The 15,090-nt window shown below is 47.0% G+C and overlaps 1 protein-coding gene across 7 annotated transcripts in view; it reads right to left on the bottom strand.

Moving 5' to 3' along the window:
• KIF1B (kinesin family member 1B) overlaps window positions 1,345-15,090 on the bottom strand; it is a 153,944-nt gene continuing 140,198 nt past the window's right edge. For all 7 annotated transcript variants that reach the window (XM_018060362.1, XM_018060363.1, XM_018060361.1 and 4 more), the window contains 8 exons: window positions 11,535-11,680; window positions 11,107-11,346; window positions 9,922-9,993; window positions 8,785-8,906; window positions 7,005-7,154; window positions 6,525-6,717; window positions 6,201-6,319; window positions 1,345-5,675 (listed from right to left, as the gene is read on the bottom strand). In XM_018060362.1, coding sequence (XP_017915851.1) covers window positions 5,633-5,675; window positions 6,201-6,319; window positions 6,525-6,717; window positions 7,005-7,154; window positions 8,785-8,906; window positions 9,922-9,993; window positions 11,107-11,346; window positions 11,535-11,680 — 1,085 coding nt within the window. In that variant the 3' untranslated portion in view covers window positions 1,345-5,632. The remainder of the gene's footprint in view (window positions 5,676-6,200; window positions 6,320-6,524; window positions 6,718-7,004; window positions 7,155-8,784; window positions 8,907-9,921; window positions 9,994-11,106; window positions 11,347-11,534; window positions 11,681-15,090) is intronic.

A 15,090-nucleotide genomic window follows, 5' to 3' on the forward strand; every position in this document is an offset into this window, starting at 1 on the left:
CTACACACACAGGCTGCGTCCCAGAATGGCCTTTTTAAGAACATAAATAAAGGACTTCCCTGGTATTACAGTGGCTAAGACTCCCTACTCCCAACGCAGAGAGGCCGGGTTCGATCCTTGGCCTGGGAACTAGATCCCACACGCCATAAGAAAGAACCTGCCTGCATGTTGTAACGAAGACTGAGAATCCCAACCAGAGCAGCCAAACAAATATTTAAAAGATTTAAACGAACAAAGCACACAAATAAGATCATGGAATATATCTTCTCAAAATCCTCCCTTGGTTCCTATTTACTCTAATGAAATTAGTTACCTAAGTGCTTGAAACCACCCAGGCCCAACTACTTCCTGTCTCTACCTGGGACACCTCCCTATTCTGGAACCTTCTGAAGACACAGCTGCCTCAAGCACTTATTACCGCTGCTTGGAGACCACCTTTGTGCCCAGGGATTTGCACGCCTCGGGCTTCCCAGATGGCGCAGTAGTAATGAACCAACCTGCCAATGCAGGAGACACAGGTTCGATCCCTGGGTGGGGAAGATCCCCTGGAGGAGGAAATGGCAACCCACTCCAGTGTTCATGCCCGGAGAATCCCATGGATAGAGGAGCCTGGCGGGCTAGAGCCCACGGGTCACAAAGCGCTGGCCACGACCGAGTACACACGCACCTTGCATGGCTCACCCACTCATTCACTCTGAGTCTACTCTAATGGCATCTCCCAACAGAGGCCTTCTCTGCCCACACACCTAAAAAGACGCCTTTCCCTCCCATCCCTTCTAACATTTTATTCAGCTTTACTTTGCTCTGTAACATTTTAAATTTGTGTAAGGAATATCTTCCATTACCGGAATGGGAGGGCCATGGGTACCAGGCCTGTTTGGTTCGCTGCTGAGTCATCAGCATCCAGACACACAATGCTTTTCGCCTGAATGGCGTTTCAACTCCCTGTTTCCACTCTTCCACACACACCCAGGACAGTGAACAGCTCACAACAGGAACTTGTTAAACTGATAGTGAAAATCCCAACCACTGTACCACCTACAGAATCACTACCATACCACACACTACAGACTCCCTGATAGGTTTACAAAGAGAGGCCTCAAGAGAAAAAAGGGACAAATCTTCCATCTAGAATACCCACTCCCATACTTGGGAGGAGAGTACTTTCAAAGAAACAGCACCACACTAGTTACATAACAACTGTTGTTTGGAATTCTCAGAAAGGAATGTGTAGGTCATGGCATTGTGACCTTTTTCCCAGAAGAGCAGTAGCTTTTCCAGGCAAGAAAAACCTTTGTGTAAATACCTTATAAAGGGTGCAAGAATAAAAGCACATCAAGAGCCTTCTGATGCACTGGTTGTACCTTTATTAATATGACCTCGTTCACTAATAGTTCCGTGATGCAAGGTTACCATACACAGTTAATGTCTGCATTGCACATCTAAGGCTATACAGCAAAAGAACCAGAATTAGTACAAATACAAGAACTATATTTACATTCTGTATACTCAAGCTCCGAACGTCAGATCATATTTACATAATAAAACATGAAAATGAAAATCCGAAATTAATAATGTACATTGTTGCTAATGTGCTCAACTCCTTCCCTGGGGAGAGATCAGTTTGCAAAGTCTTGGTTCAAAAAGGCCACTTATGCTTCACGGGTCTTATGGTTGTGCACGAGGAGGGTGATGAGACCCAAAGTCTCGAGGGACAAATGCTTCAGACCACCAAGTTGGGGATGACTCATGGAAGGCTGCTGGGTTCCTCAGGTGAACTGATGTCAGGATGTGCAAATGAAAAGGATGAACTTGAAGACGTGAAAACAACACGCGACAGCCAGGGTTTGGCAAGAGACCAATATCAGCTAGGACTTCCTATCTGAGCACAGGCCATTTGGCTGTGATTCTGTAACATGAAATTTGTATCAACTCTGATTCCTTCCTTTAAGTGATCAGAGGCTTTCCTAAGATTTGATGGGGCTCAAATTCAAGTTTCATAAATGGCCTTTTGAACAACAGCAGCAGGGAGCCTCTCAGCCGATCAAGCCGTTTATTTACTAAGGAAACCCCAGTCGATCCGTTTCTGCTGCATGGTCGCGGTCTGGCCGCACCTTGGTGAAGCGTCACAGGCTACGGGGGACATCTGCAGCGCACAGGAGTTAGAGCCCTGTTGAAAATACATTCAGCGAACCTTCTGAGAGCAGCAGCAGGATTAGTCTCTTCTTTTTAAAGAGCAGGTTAACAATCACAGTTTAAAAAGGGAACCAAAAGGGAAAAACGAAGGACCCACATCAAACAAGAAACAGACAAGCCCTGATAGAGAAGCCGAGTGGAGCTGGGATGAGAGGTGCCAAGTACCGACAGGTGCTACGAGCGCATCACCTTGCTTTTCCAGTTCAATGTGCAATTAATTACAGCTGTGTAAATATACAAATACCTTACAAAATTAAATATCCCTGTAAATTAGACAACAAGCAGCAGGCAATAAAGTCTTTGCTTTGATATATGTGCCAGTTTTTACTTTAGGTACCAAAAGATCTTGCAGTGATTTAACTGATTCCCTCATCTTAAAAGAGCTGAAAAACCCCACCGAAAGTGAGCAGTTTTGTAAGTTCTATACAGCTGAAGGGGAAAAAAGTAGTGGTTTCTTGGCAGAAATCATTTCCCTCAACTTTCCTCACATTATAAAAATGGACTGGAATTCAAGGTCCCACCCAGCTGCCAGAGGCAGCCCCTCCCTGCGCTGGTGGCCGTGCGCAGGCTGGCTGACCCCGCAGAGCCCAGCCCAGGAGCTGACCAATCCCTAGGCCAGCGCAGAGACAAGGAGGGTGCGGACGCCGGTCTGGTGGAAGCCGTGGGGCCGTCTTTTGCTCTGACAGGAGTAAGAAGGACATGGGGAGGAAGGAGACGGTTACTTTTAAATAGCACTCATTTCTCCTTACTTTGTATAGTGTTTTTCCTTGCTTTGTTGTTATTATTCTGCTTGCTTAAAAGAGTGCATTAGGGGAAAAAGAAAACCCCAACACTACCTTAAAAAGTAGCTTCCTTAAAGATTTGAGTTCTTTCACTTTTCCTTTTCCACAAAAGCCTCATAATTCCTGCCATAAATTCCCTCTCAGAGCTTGAAAGTGGGGATGGGCCTACCTGGAAAGGGAACATCAACTCTTGCTCCAGCTTTAATCTGAAAACAGGCCCCTAGAGAAGAGGGGACCCTGCGGGGGCTGTACAGATGAGCCATGGCCGCGGCCCCCACAGCCTCACCAGGCCTTCTGACCTCAGCCTGTCGCAGTATCTGACATCTCAAAGCAAAGACTTTCCCAGTCAGTTTTGTTTAAGTGAAGCAAAAACAGGTCATGTCAGTCTGTCACTTGATTTCTCTCTCCCTCCGCTTCCCCACCTCCTTCAGTCACAGACATGGGTCCTCCTGTCAGACTTTAACAGCAGCAGCATCCATGACCTAACTCTAAACGTTAACTTTCGAATCTCATCTTTGTTCCCTGAAATTACTTAATTTCAGCCCAGGAAGCTGTCTCTAAGCACAAACAGACCCTGGGTTTGAGTCAACACTGGAAGGGCATATTGTGCCCATTAGATAAGAAACCTCTAACTACGTTAAAGTCTCAAGTACCACTTAGGAAACAATTAACATTAGGGTTAGTGACCTATGTTTCATTTAAGGAGAGGAAGAAAGTTTAAAAATCTGCTACAGTTTTTCTTAATAATTTTTCAGGTAAGGCCATAGCCTTTGATTACTCTTCTTTCTCTTGTTCAGCTCTCCAGTGACTTCCTTTTCCTCCTCTTTGCAAAGTAATTTTGAATGAAGCCAGAAGATAAGCCCCAGCAGGAAGGCGAGGCCACAGTCTGGGTGCTGACACACACACGCCTGCCCAGCACCCGTTCTGAGGAGCGCATGGGCCCTTCCCCCTTGCTGCCCAAGGGTCAGTGCCCTCGAGACTGGGGACCTCCAGTCTCCACAAAGTGGGAGCGAGCACTTTCCTGATCGCCTGAGGGATGGTGAAAGAAAGGTGTGAGCGAGGGCGGGAAAGGATGGTAGAGGACATCCCCAAGTCAACTGGAAAGGAACCGAAGTACCTGGAGTCTCCTCTCCTGTTCACTCCTGGGACACTCATTGCAGCTGGAAGAGGAAGCGCATCTTCTGCCAAGGCCTCTGGCAGCAGGTGAGCCTGTTCTGTCACAGCAGGAGGCAGTGGGCAGTGGGCTCCTCTCCCCTCTGGCAGGATTTCCACAGAGGAGACAACCAACTATGTCTGGGACCAGGGTTCAGGTGGAACTGCTTCTCTGCCCCCAGGTGGCCTTTTGCTTTCAGTGGTACGAAGCAGTCTGTTATAATCCTGGGGTCCAAAAAGCAAAGCCTGCCACTTTCGCTTATTTATTTGTTCGTGGAGGGAGACAAGTATCACTGACAGGATTTCCCACTGGACGAGGATCACTGAAAATGGCCACTGGATTCAGAGGGAGGCTTCTGAGTGTATCTTGTTGTTGTTCAGTCGCTTAGTCAGGTCTGACTCTTTGTGACCCCATGGACTGCAGCACGCCAGGCTCCTCTGTTCAACTGTATTCCTAGAGCTACGTTTCTTTGATCAAAGGGAGCTACGACCATCACCAGGTCACTACCCGTCCTTACCATAATCATGACGATGACAAAGACCATCAGATTCATCACCAGGAAGGCAGACACACCCTCCTGGTGGGACATCGGTGCATGACATCATGGCAGGAATTCCAAACTGAGCCACCATCATTACTAACGCCCAGAATAGGACTGGGACTCAGAAGAGGCTCCCTCCCAGTGAGACAAACCACTCAAGGAGCCCTCCTGTGAGGGAAACCTCTGGACCACCACCGCCAAGGCCCCAGAGCCTGTGAGACCCACTGGCAACAGCCCTGGCTCTTCCCTTCTAACACGGTCACCAGCGGCCACTGTCCCAAATCTGCTGAAAAGTCCCTCTCTTCTCTCTTCCACTATGTTAAAATTACATAGCTATGTTCTAAATAAGCCCCAACTTCAGAGAATACACCTTCCCACGTCTAAGCTCACTACAACCATTTGTTTCCCTCAATGGAAAATGCAGGGATTAGTCATGGCAAGAAGCAACAGAAAGGGGAAGGGTAAGATTTTTCCCCTCGGGTTCTAAAAAGACTAGATGTCTCCTCCTTTAGTCTCTAAGCCACCCAAGAAAAGTTAAAATTATATCCCAAACAGAGAAAAGAAAGTAGTATTATGGTGTCTTGAAAAACAGACAGAGATATCCAAACAGCAGCACAGATGTCAGAGGTCATAATGGGGACCTATCATACAAAAGGAAGCCTAAGTACACCAAAAAATAATTTGGATCTCCTTGGGGTTTTTGTGTGTGTGTGTGTTTGTTTTTTTCCCCACTTTTGTTAGGCCACATGCTTCTAACAAGATTCTCAGCACAGGAGAAAAGAAAAGAGTACAGAGCAATGGGGATGGGGACCAGGAGCACTAGAAAAAGTGCTGGACGAGAGGGACGAGTAGTCAAGCCACAGGATCACACACAAGAGTAACCATCAAGGATCACAAAGAGAATGAGGGGAAACACTTTCTTTATCTCTCGGAAGGCGGGTGAGGGTGCTCGGCAGTCGCCTAGTACTTCGCTTGGCTTGGGCATCTGCGGGAGAGTTTTGACCTGCAGACGACAAAGGGATGAGAGGATGAGACAAACACAGGGTTGGAAGCTGGGATTCAGAGGCGCCTGCCCCGTAGGTCTGCTTCTCTGTGCCCCTCCTTCATGTCCTTCATCCTCCCATCCTGCACTGCAGGCCCAGTCGTTAGGCCCCTGGACAAACAGGCCAGCCAACAGTCCTCCTCACTCTGGGGAGCCTGGGACAGAGGCCCCTCTCGGGGTCTGAGTTTGGATCACACAGCTGAACACTGGGGACCATTAAGGTTCTCCCAGTCTTTCCTTTACTCAGTCCCACAGCCTCTAGCTGCAGCCCCCTTAAGAAGAACAAGTCGAAGCAAGAGATTAACTGGGTTCAAATGTAACCAGAGTCCCTGAGCCCCTCAGGACACCTGATGACCTACGCCCACACTCACACTCCTATCCTTCCTCCAACTTAAACGTGTTCATAACAAGACTTCCTTTCCTGTTTATGTTGATGTCCCTGGAACCAACTGCCAAGGAGAGAAAGGAAACACAAGAGCTTCTTACCGTATTGTGCCAGCAAGGAGAGGGTTAAAGGCGTACAACCAGTCATTCACGTCTTTGTCGTTGAGAGCCTGCAAAAGGACCCCACGGTGCTTGGTGCACACAGCAAAGGTGTTTGGTGTCTGAAAGAGACCCAGGAGAACAAGAACGTTCCTATGAATACTGACCATGGCGACCACCGGCCACATTCAGAGGGCACACGGCCCTTCACACAGACGGTTCAGAGACACCAAACACAAAAGAGAGATTCTGCACCACACGACAGGGTTCAGAACTCAAATGGGCAGGCCGTGAACGGCAATGAACAGCGGAGAGGGCAGGACTGACCTTCACCATGGCCTGCTGGTCCTCGCTATACTCCACCTGGGCTGTGGACAGGTTAATGATGCCCCGCTCCACAGGGTCTTTGTCGCTGTTATAGATGAAGACGTAAGGGCGACGGACCACGACGAAATGTTTAGCCCAGTTGCTGGACAGGGGCTCCTTGAAATGCAGATATCCTTTCTTGGAGACCACTGAGCTGAAAGGACAGGTCAGCAGAGGTTAGTTCCTCAGAAAAACAAAGTGATCATAAGCTGAAGGCCATCAAAACAGACTGAGGCCACGTCCCTAGGTTGAAGGAAACAGGCAATGATCTATTTGGCAGGCCGTGCCAGGTGAGGGGGACAGAGATACACCTGGAGCAGAACCCAGTCCCATTCCTGCATCCCAGGTCCATCTGCATTAGACCTGAGCAGAACAGTTGGAAGTGAATTCCCGCTAATCTGTCTTCTAATACCCAGCATCTCTGTTCCATACAGTACTCACCCTGGTCTAATTTCTTCAATATCTGGAACAAGATTGAGAAATTCATTTTTTCCTGCTAGGGCCAAATAGGGCGTTTCCACAGGTGGGACAATCTGAAACTGTTCAAATTCTGGGCAGGGACTAGAGGCCCGGGAATTGGCTTCTGGGGTCCTTGAAAAGAGACACAGGTTAGGAAGAAAGGGGGTACCAAGAGCTTCCATGAGGTCAATGCACAAAACAATGCTTCTCCCCAAACATCAGGGACCCTGCCAACACCAGGTCCTCAGAGCCTGGCTAAGAAGGCAGAGCTGGCATCCAAAAGGTAATTAATCCCACATCCACTGGGTGTCATCCTTCAGCAGTTATTAACAAAGGAAATTCTCACTGATGACCAGCGAGTCTCTCAGTCTCCCCTCTTGTCCGGAAGCCCTCTGAACAGAAGGCTGAGGAGTATGAACACCATTCCCTGGTATGCTCCTGCCTAGTCCCCAGGCCACACCTGGGGAACCACCTAGGGCAGGGGTTCTCAAGGTGAGGTCCCTGATCAGCAGCATCAACTTCACTTGAAAAGAGTGTTAGAGATTCAGATTCTCCAGCTCCAGCTCAGACATGTGGAATCAGAAACCCTGGATGGGGCTCAGCCATCTGGGCTCTCACAAGCCTCCCAGGTGGTGCTGATGTCTCTAAAGTCTGAGAACCACTGCCTGAAGGACCAGTGGAGCACGCAACAAATGAGAAGAACTGGGTTCCCATGTGACTGTCTGGAGCAAAGCTGCTGTGAGAGACAATTCCTGCGCTCTGTGCTGTTACCTTTGTAGAGCAACTTAGTCTAATCAATTGTATCTCACTAACTCTAAAAACCCCATTTTTCTCACACTTCATTGTTCCTCGAATTGGGATGCATCTTATAATTGATGGCATGTCACACTGCAGTGACAGTGCTTTGGCTTTCTTGCACACTGTGTGTTAAGTCACTTCAGTCATGTCTGACTCTTTGCGACCCTATAAACCTCTGCCCTCCAGGCTCCTCTGTCCAAGGGATGCTCCAGACAAGAATACTGGAGTGGGTTGCCAAGCCCTCCTGCAAGGGATCTTCCCAACCCAGAGACTGAACCCATGTCTCTTATGTCTCCTGCACTGGCAGGTGGGTTCTTTAGCACTAGTGCCAACAGGGAAGTTTTTTTAGTGGCATATAAAAAAAATGTCTTACAGTTGATGGCAGTGAAATTCAACTAAATCACCCTGTTGTGCTGTTTTCTGCAGCCCACTGGAAGCCCACTTCCAGTACTGATACAGGAAGACAGACAGCTGGATGATAACCAGGTGCGTTCGGATAGGTGAGCATAACGAATGGAGACAGGGCGGAGGAGACTGATGGCAACTGCACAGCAGTGATTTTAACGATTAAGTCTTGAGACCTAGACTTGGTCTCTATTACTCTTACCTATATATTTGGCTGTGTCATTAAAATATTTTTTCCAAAGTCATTTCAAAATATTTTTCCCTAGATGGGGCTTCCTGTGTCTGCTATGAATGGGGAGACAACCGGGGTTGTGAACTGAAGAACAAATCAAGCAAAGGGGGATGAAGAAGAGGAGTCAGTGATATGGTGCAGAGATTTAGGAAGGTGTGATATTCAGAGATGGCACGAGCACCTGCCAAGCCACTGTGACATCCAGAAAAGGCTCCCACATATCTCCCAGAGCTGCCTGGGAGATGGTGCTGCCCTCGGCTGGGAGTCACGGGGCGAGCAGGAGGTCGGCGGTTCCTTTGGTTCTCTCGGTGAGGTCCGGGTACTTACTTCTGATCCAGGGAGTTGCTCCTAGCGTCCACCAGAGAGGGGCAGGTAGAGGACGGGGTGAGGGTGGAACTGCTCAGACTGGACACAGAGGGGTCCCGGCCGACAGGAGAGAGGTCAGCTAGCTGGAAGAAAGCAGAGCTCGCAAGTGAGGTCCAGGGCAACACGAGGACTCCGCAGTGAGGCGCTTTGGCAGCCAGGGACCTCACGCTCACAAATCTCCAGTGTTTCGGGCCTTGCAAGGAAACAATTTCTACAAATGTTTTATGGCCTACGTGTCACAATAGGAATAAAGAAATTTACAAAAGAGGCAAGGCTTGCTTTTTATATTTATAAAATATGCCTATGTTTTATACTGCTACAGCCTCCTTCATTGACAAAGACCCTGTTTATGCATGCCAAGCATTGAGAACAACAAGTACTATTCTAAGAACATGGCAGAGGCCCTGCCCTCCTGAAACTTACATTCTAAGTGGAGAAGGCAGAGAATCAACCAATCAACAAACACTTTAAGAAGTGTCAGGCAGGGATCGTTGCTACAGCAAAAGAGAAAGCAGGGAAGCAGGTTAAAAAGTTTCAGAGAGCTGCTGGCTTCACAGAGGATGGTTAAGGGAATTCACTTCAAGGAGGCAATATCTAAGCAGAAAGATGAAATAGCTAAGGAAGCCAATCATGGGACTATCCGGAAGATTATTCCAGACAAATGAACAGGCCGTGTACACAGACCCAAGGCAGAAAGCTTGGCGTGCTAGGGAAGAGCAGGAAACGGGATGATGATGGAAGGAGAGTGAAGCAGAAGTTCTCTCAAGTGTTCACCTCACTATCTATAGAGAGCAACAAAATTTCATGCCACTAAGAAACTCAGAACTTGCTGTGCCCTGCCAGATAATAACGTATCACCCTCAACAGAATATTCTTCTGCAAGGGATCCAGGGAAAAGCCAAATGTTTCCCATCTGATAATTGATTTAAGAGACAGATAAAGAGATATGTTCATCTTTAGAAGTCAGTGTTCTGACTGAAAAACTAAATAAATAAATGCAGGGGGAGGTATGTCAGACATCCTCAGACATAACACCAGGCCCATCTCAAGCCACCGAAAAGCAGCAGAACCTGAGGACAGGAAACAGGAGCTGCTCACCTTGCAGTCACTGATGCTGCCATGCACCTGGCTGAATTCTCGGTTGAAAGTGTGGGTGAGAAGTTGCAGGCACTAGGGAAGAGAATGAGAAGAGCAAGTTTTGATGGTTAAACAAAGCCCTGAATTAAAGCACAGAGGGAAAATAACATGCCAAGACCCACAGTGGAGCTCAGGTGCTGCTCAAATAACCTGGGAAATTAGCTAGGAATATAGCAAGGGAAGCCTTGGACCTGCCTAATAAAGATGATAATATCAGTGGATAAAAAGCCATTCTCAAAATTGCAAAAGTGAATTACTGCAAACACCACAGTTTAAAGTGTTTAAGAATGCAATGGCATCGCTAATTCTCAACTTGCGTTGGTACTAAAAGGTATGGAGATTTCTAGATGATGTATGTTCCTAAATCATCTAGATGACCATTCGATTACTGAAACAATTACAGACTCCCTCTTATTTTTATATTCCATCGTCAGCCAGTTGCCCAGACCCACATGCCTGGTGGTCATCCCAAACAAGCCCTCTGCCCGCTCCCGTGGTATCTAGTCACAAACAATGTGGATTCTACCTTCCAAACATCTCTCTCACGATTCCTCTTCATCCCACATACTCCCACCATAGTTAAAAAACTCGATCATTTCTCATCTGGATTATGGAAATAGAGAATTCTTTCTGCCTCAATCTCCTCCCCACAAATGTAGCCTCTTTATTACTGCCAGAGCAGTCTTTCTAAAACACAAATACCCGTCTGAAGCACTCCAGGTCACTCCCAGAGCACTCTGCATGCTTCGCTCCAGCACTCAGGCTCTTCGTGACCTGGCCCCTGGTCTGCTTCCCCAGCTCCATCTCCTGTCCCTCTCCTGTGCGGATTCCCTCACACTGGCCATGCAGGACATTGCTGGCTCTCGCCTGTGTGTCCTCCCAAGGTCAGCTCATGAGTGCCCTCCTGGGCAGGCCTCTCCTCTGCCTCCCACAGCATTTCAGATCACACCTCTATTAAAAGCTGGCCACCCACTCGCCTGTAAACTTATTAAGGGTAGAAATTAAGTCTTCTTTACTCCTATATTCACCGTGTCAGCACCTGAATCAGAGGCCCTCAAAGAAAGATGAAAATGCAAAGGAGAAAACAGAAAGACCAGCTCACAGAGCCTCAGGGGGTAAGCGCTCAGCAGAGACAGGGAGTCCCACCTTAGTAGCCAGCTCTTTCTCTCGGTCCACCAGGCTTTCAATGTCTGCTGAGTCGTAGCCACTGCTCTCGCTGGGTGTGATGGCACTTTCAAAGGTGGTGGTTGAGATTTGAGAGGAGATGCTGGTGGAGGTGCTGAGGGTCCCGCTGCTGAGACTGGGGGACAGTGAGTCACTCAGGGATTTGGGGATGCTGTCACCCAGTCTGTCGCGGAGCAGCAGAAAGTGGCGGGTTTTCTCCACCTAGGAACAACAACAGTACAGCCTCAGCAAATGCAAGCTCATCAAGGTCCTAATAAGCAAAGTATTATATCATGCCTCCACTGTGAAGGAAAACTGCCAAGCCCTGGTCACAGGCAGCAGCTGAGCATAAGATGATATTTGGGGCATCTGACCCAAGAGTTTGCCTGCGCCTGCCTCCCCTCCAGTACCTCGTGCAGGAGCTCCAGCTTCTCCAACTCCCACTGGTGCTCTAGGATGAGGCTGTCTCCCCGGGGCCGCCAGCCGGCCAAGTTCTCCTCCCCCCGCACGTATGCCACTGAGGTATCCAAGATTTTCCTTCTCCTCCGCTGCATGCCTGAGATAAGAGGAAACCACTTTTTTTTCTTCCCCACAGAAAAACCCAAGTCTAATTTTAGCGCAAAAGGAATGAATAATTCATACACATGGCACACTAGGACAGTTGTGTCTCAAGATACATGGGGTATTATAATAAAAATGTATCCCTTTTGTGCCAAAGCAATTGTCTGAACTTCTTTTAAAACAGAGTTTTATATTCTTAGATAATTATGAAGCTGGTAATACAGCTTGAGAAAATGCTAGATATTATGTTAAGTGGAAACACAGAGATTAAATAGTCTGCACACTATTGGTTCAAATATATAAAAATACACTCAGAGGAAAAAAGTGGGAAAGGACTATATGCACCTCCCTCATGTTTCATGGCTCAGTCAAGATGGTAGGTGACCAACTGGTTCTGCCTCCATTATTTCCCGTTAATTTTTTAAAATGTTTTACTGGTTTCAGAAGTTCGTGACATTGTACAGGAGACAGGGATCAAGAAAAAGAAAAAGAATTGCAAAAAAGCAAGACGGCTGTCTGAGGAGGCCTTACAAATAGCTGTGAAAAGAAGAAAAGTGAAAAGCAAAGCAGAAAAGGAAAGATATTCCCATTTGAATGCAGAGTTCCAAAGAATAGCAAGGAGACATAAGAAAGCCTTCCTCAGCGATCAATGCAAAGAAACAGAGGAAAACAATACAATGGGAAAGACTAGAGATCTCTTCCGGAGAAGGCAATAGCACCCCATCCAGTACTCTTGCTTGGAAAATCCCATGGACAGAGGAGCCTGGTAGACTGCAGTAAATGGGGTCGCGAAGAGTCGAACACAACTGAGCGACTTCACTTTCACTTTTCACTTTCATGCACTGGAGAAGAAAATGGCAACCCATTCCAGTGCTCTTGCCTGGAGAATCCCAGGGATGGGGGAGCCTGGTGGGCTGCCATCCATGGGGTCACACAGAGTCAGACACGACTGAACTGACTTAGAAGCAGCAGCAGAGATCTCTTCAAGAAAATTAGAGATACCAAGGGAACATTTCATGCAAAGATGGGCTCGATAAAGGACAGAAATGGTAGGGACCTAACAGAACAAGAAGATATTAAGAAGAGGTGGCAAGAATACACAGAACTGTACAAAAAAGATCTTCATGACCCAGTTAATCACTACGGTGTGATCACTTATCTAGAGGCAGACATCCTGGAATGTGAAGTCAAGTGGGCCTTAGGAAGCATCACTACGAACAAAGCTAGTAGAGGTGATGGAATTCCAGTTGAGCTATTTCAAATCCTAAAAGATGATGCTGTGAAAGTGCTGCACTCAATATGTCAACAAATTTGGAAAACTCAGCAGTGGCCACAGGACTGGAAAAGGTCAGTTTTCATTCCAATCCCAGAGAAAGGCAATGCCAAAGAATGTTCAAACTATCGCACAACTGCACTAGTCTCACACACTAGTAAAGTAATGCTCAAAATTCTCCAAGCCAGGCTTCAGCAATACGTGAACCGTGAACTTCCAGATGTTCAAGCTGGTTTTAGAAAAGGCAGAGGAACCGGAGATCAAATTGCCAACATCTGGTGGATCATGGAAAAAGCAAGAGAGTTCCAGAAAAACATCTATTTCTGCTTTATTGAATATGCCAAAGCTTTTGACTGTGTAGATCACAATAAACTGTGGAAAACTCTTCAAGAGATGGGAATACCAGACCACCTGACCTGCCTCTTGAGAAATCTGTATGCAGGTCAGGAAGCAACAGTTAGAACTGGACATGGAACAACAGACTGGTTCCAAATAGGAAAAGGAGTACGTCAAGGCTGTGTATTGTCACCCTGCTTATTTAACTTCTTTGCAGAGTACATCATGAGAAAGTGCTGGGCTGGAAGAAGCACAAGCTGGAATCAAGATTGCCGGGAGAAATATCAATAACCTCAGATATGCAGATGACACCACCCTTATGGTAGAAAGTGAAGAGGAACTAAAAAAAACCTCTTGATGAAAGTGAAAGAAGAGAGTGAAAAAGTTGGCTGAAAGCTCAACATTCAGAAAACGAAGATCATGGCATCCGGTCCCATCACTTCATGGGAAATAGATGGGGAAACAGTGGAAACAGTGTCAGACTTTTTTTTGGGGGGGCTCCAAAATCACTGCAGATGGTGACTGCAGCCATGAAATTAAAAGATGCTTACTCCTTGGAAGGAAAGTTATGACCAGCCTAGACAGCATATTAAAAAGCAGAGACATTATATTACTTTGCCAACAGAGGTCCGTCTAGTCAAGGCTATGGTTTTTCCAGTGGTCATGTATGGATGTGAGAGTTGGACTATAAAGAAAGCTGAGCACTGAAGAATTATCGCTTTTGAACTGTGGTGTTGGAGAAGACTCTTGAGAGTCCCTTGGACTGCAAGCAGATCCAACCAGTCCATCCTAAAAGAAACCAGTCCTGAGTGCTCATTGGAGGGACTGATGTTGAAGCTGAAACTCCAATACTTTGGCCATCTGATGTGGAGAGCTGACTCATTGGAAAAGGCCCTGATGCTGGGAAAGATTGAGGGCAGGAGGAGAAGGGGACGATAGAGGATGAGATGGTTGGATGGCATCACCGCCACAATGGACATGAGTTTGGGTAGGCTCTGCAAGCTGGTGATGGACAGGGAGGCCTGGCGTGCTGCAGTTCATGGGGTTGCAAAGAGTTGGAAACGACTAAGTGACTGAACTGAACTGAACTGGTTTCAAATTTAAGACATGAGAGTAAAGTGAAAGTGAAAGGCGCTTGGTCTTGTCCAACTCTTTGCGACCCCGTGGACTGTATAGTCCATGGAATTTTCCAGGCAAGAATACCGGAGTGTGTAGCCTTCCCCTTCTCCAGGGGATCTTTTCAAACCAGGGATCAAACCCAGGTCTCCCACATTGCAGGTGGATTCTTTACCAGCTGAGCCACAAGAGAAGCCTAAGAATACTGGAGTGGGTAGCCTATTCCTTCTCCAGTGGATGTTCCCCACCCAGGAATCAAACTGGGGTCTCCCACATTATAGTTGGATTTTTTTACCAACTGAGCTCTCAGGGAAGCCCTTAAAAGACATGAACTTACGTTAATTTAAAAATTTCTGAAGGAATTCTCTAGACACTGTAATTAGCTGCGATGGGACTTAGATTCATACTCAGAATCTTCCTTTTATCTCCATTCTTACATGTGGGCCTCAGTCTCTTTTCCACATATTTTCTCCAAAATGATTCAAACTTACACTAAATGTTTTGAAAAACCCATACTTTTGTCCCTGTTCCAGTTTCACAAACATGGAAACGCAGAGGGCTGTTTAAGACCACCACAATGGAGGAATAACAGCTTTCCACAGAGACATAAGAAGGGACACAGAACAAGCTCAGCTTAATATTAATCATTTGTCTTTCCATAGCATAGAAGGTTCAAATTC

This window comes from Capra hircus, chromosome 16 (genome assembly GCF_001704415.2).
Source record: "Capra hircus breed San Clemente chromosome 16, ASM170441v1, whole genome shotgun sequence".
Classification (NCBI taxonomy): Eukaryota; Metazoa; Chordata; class Mammalia; order Artiodactyla; family Bovidae; genus Capra; species Capra hircus.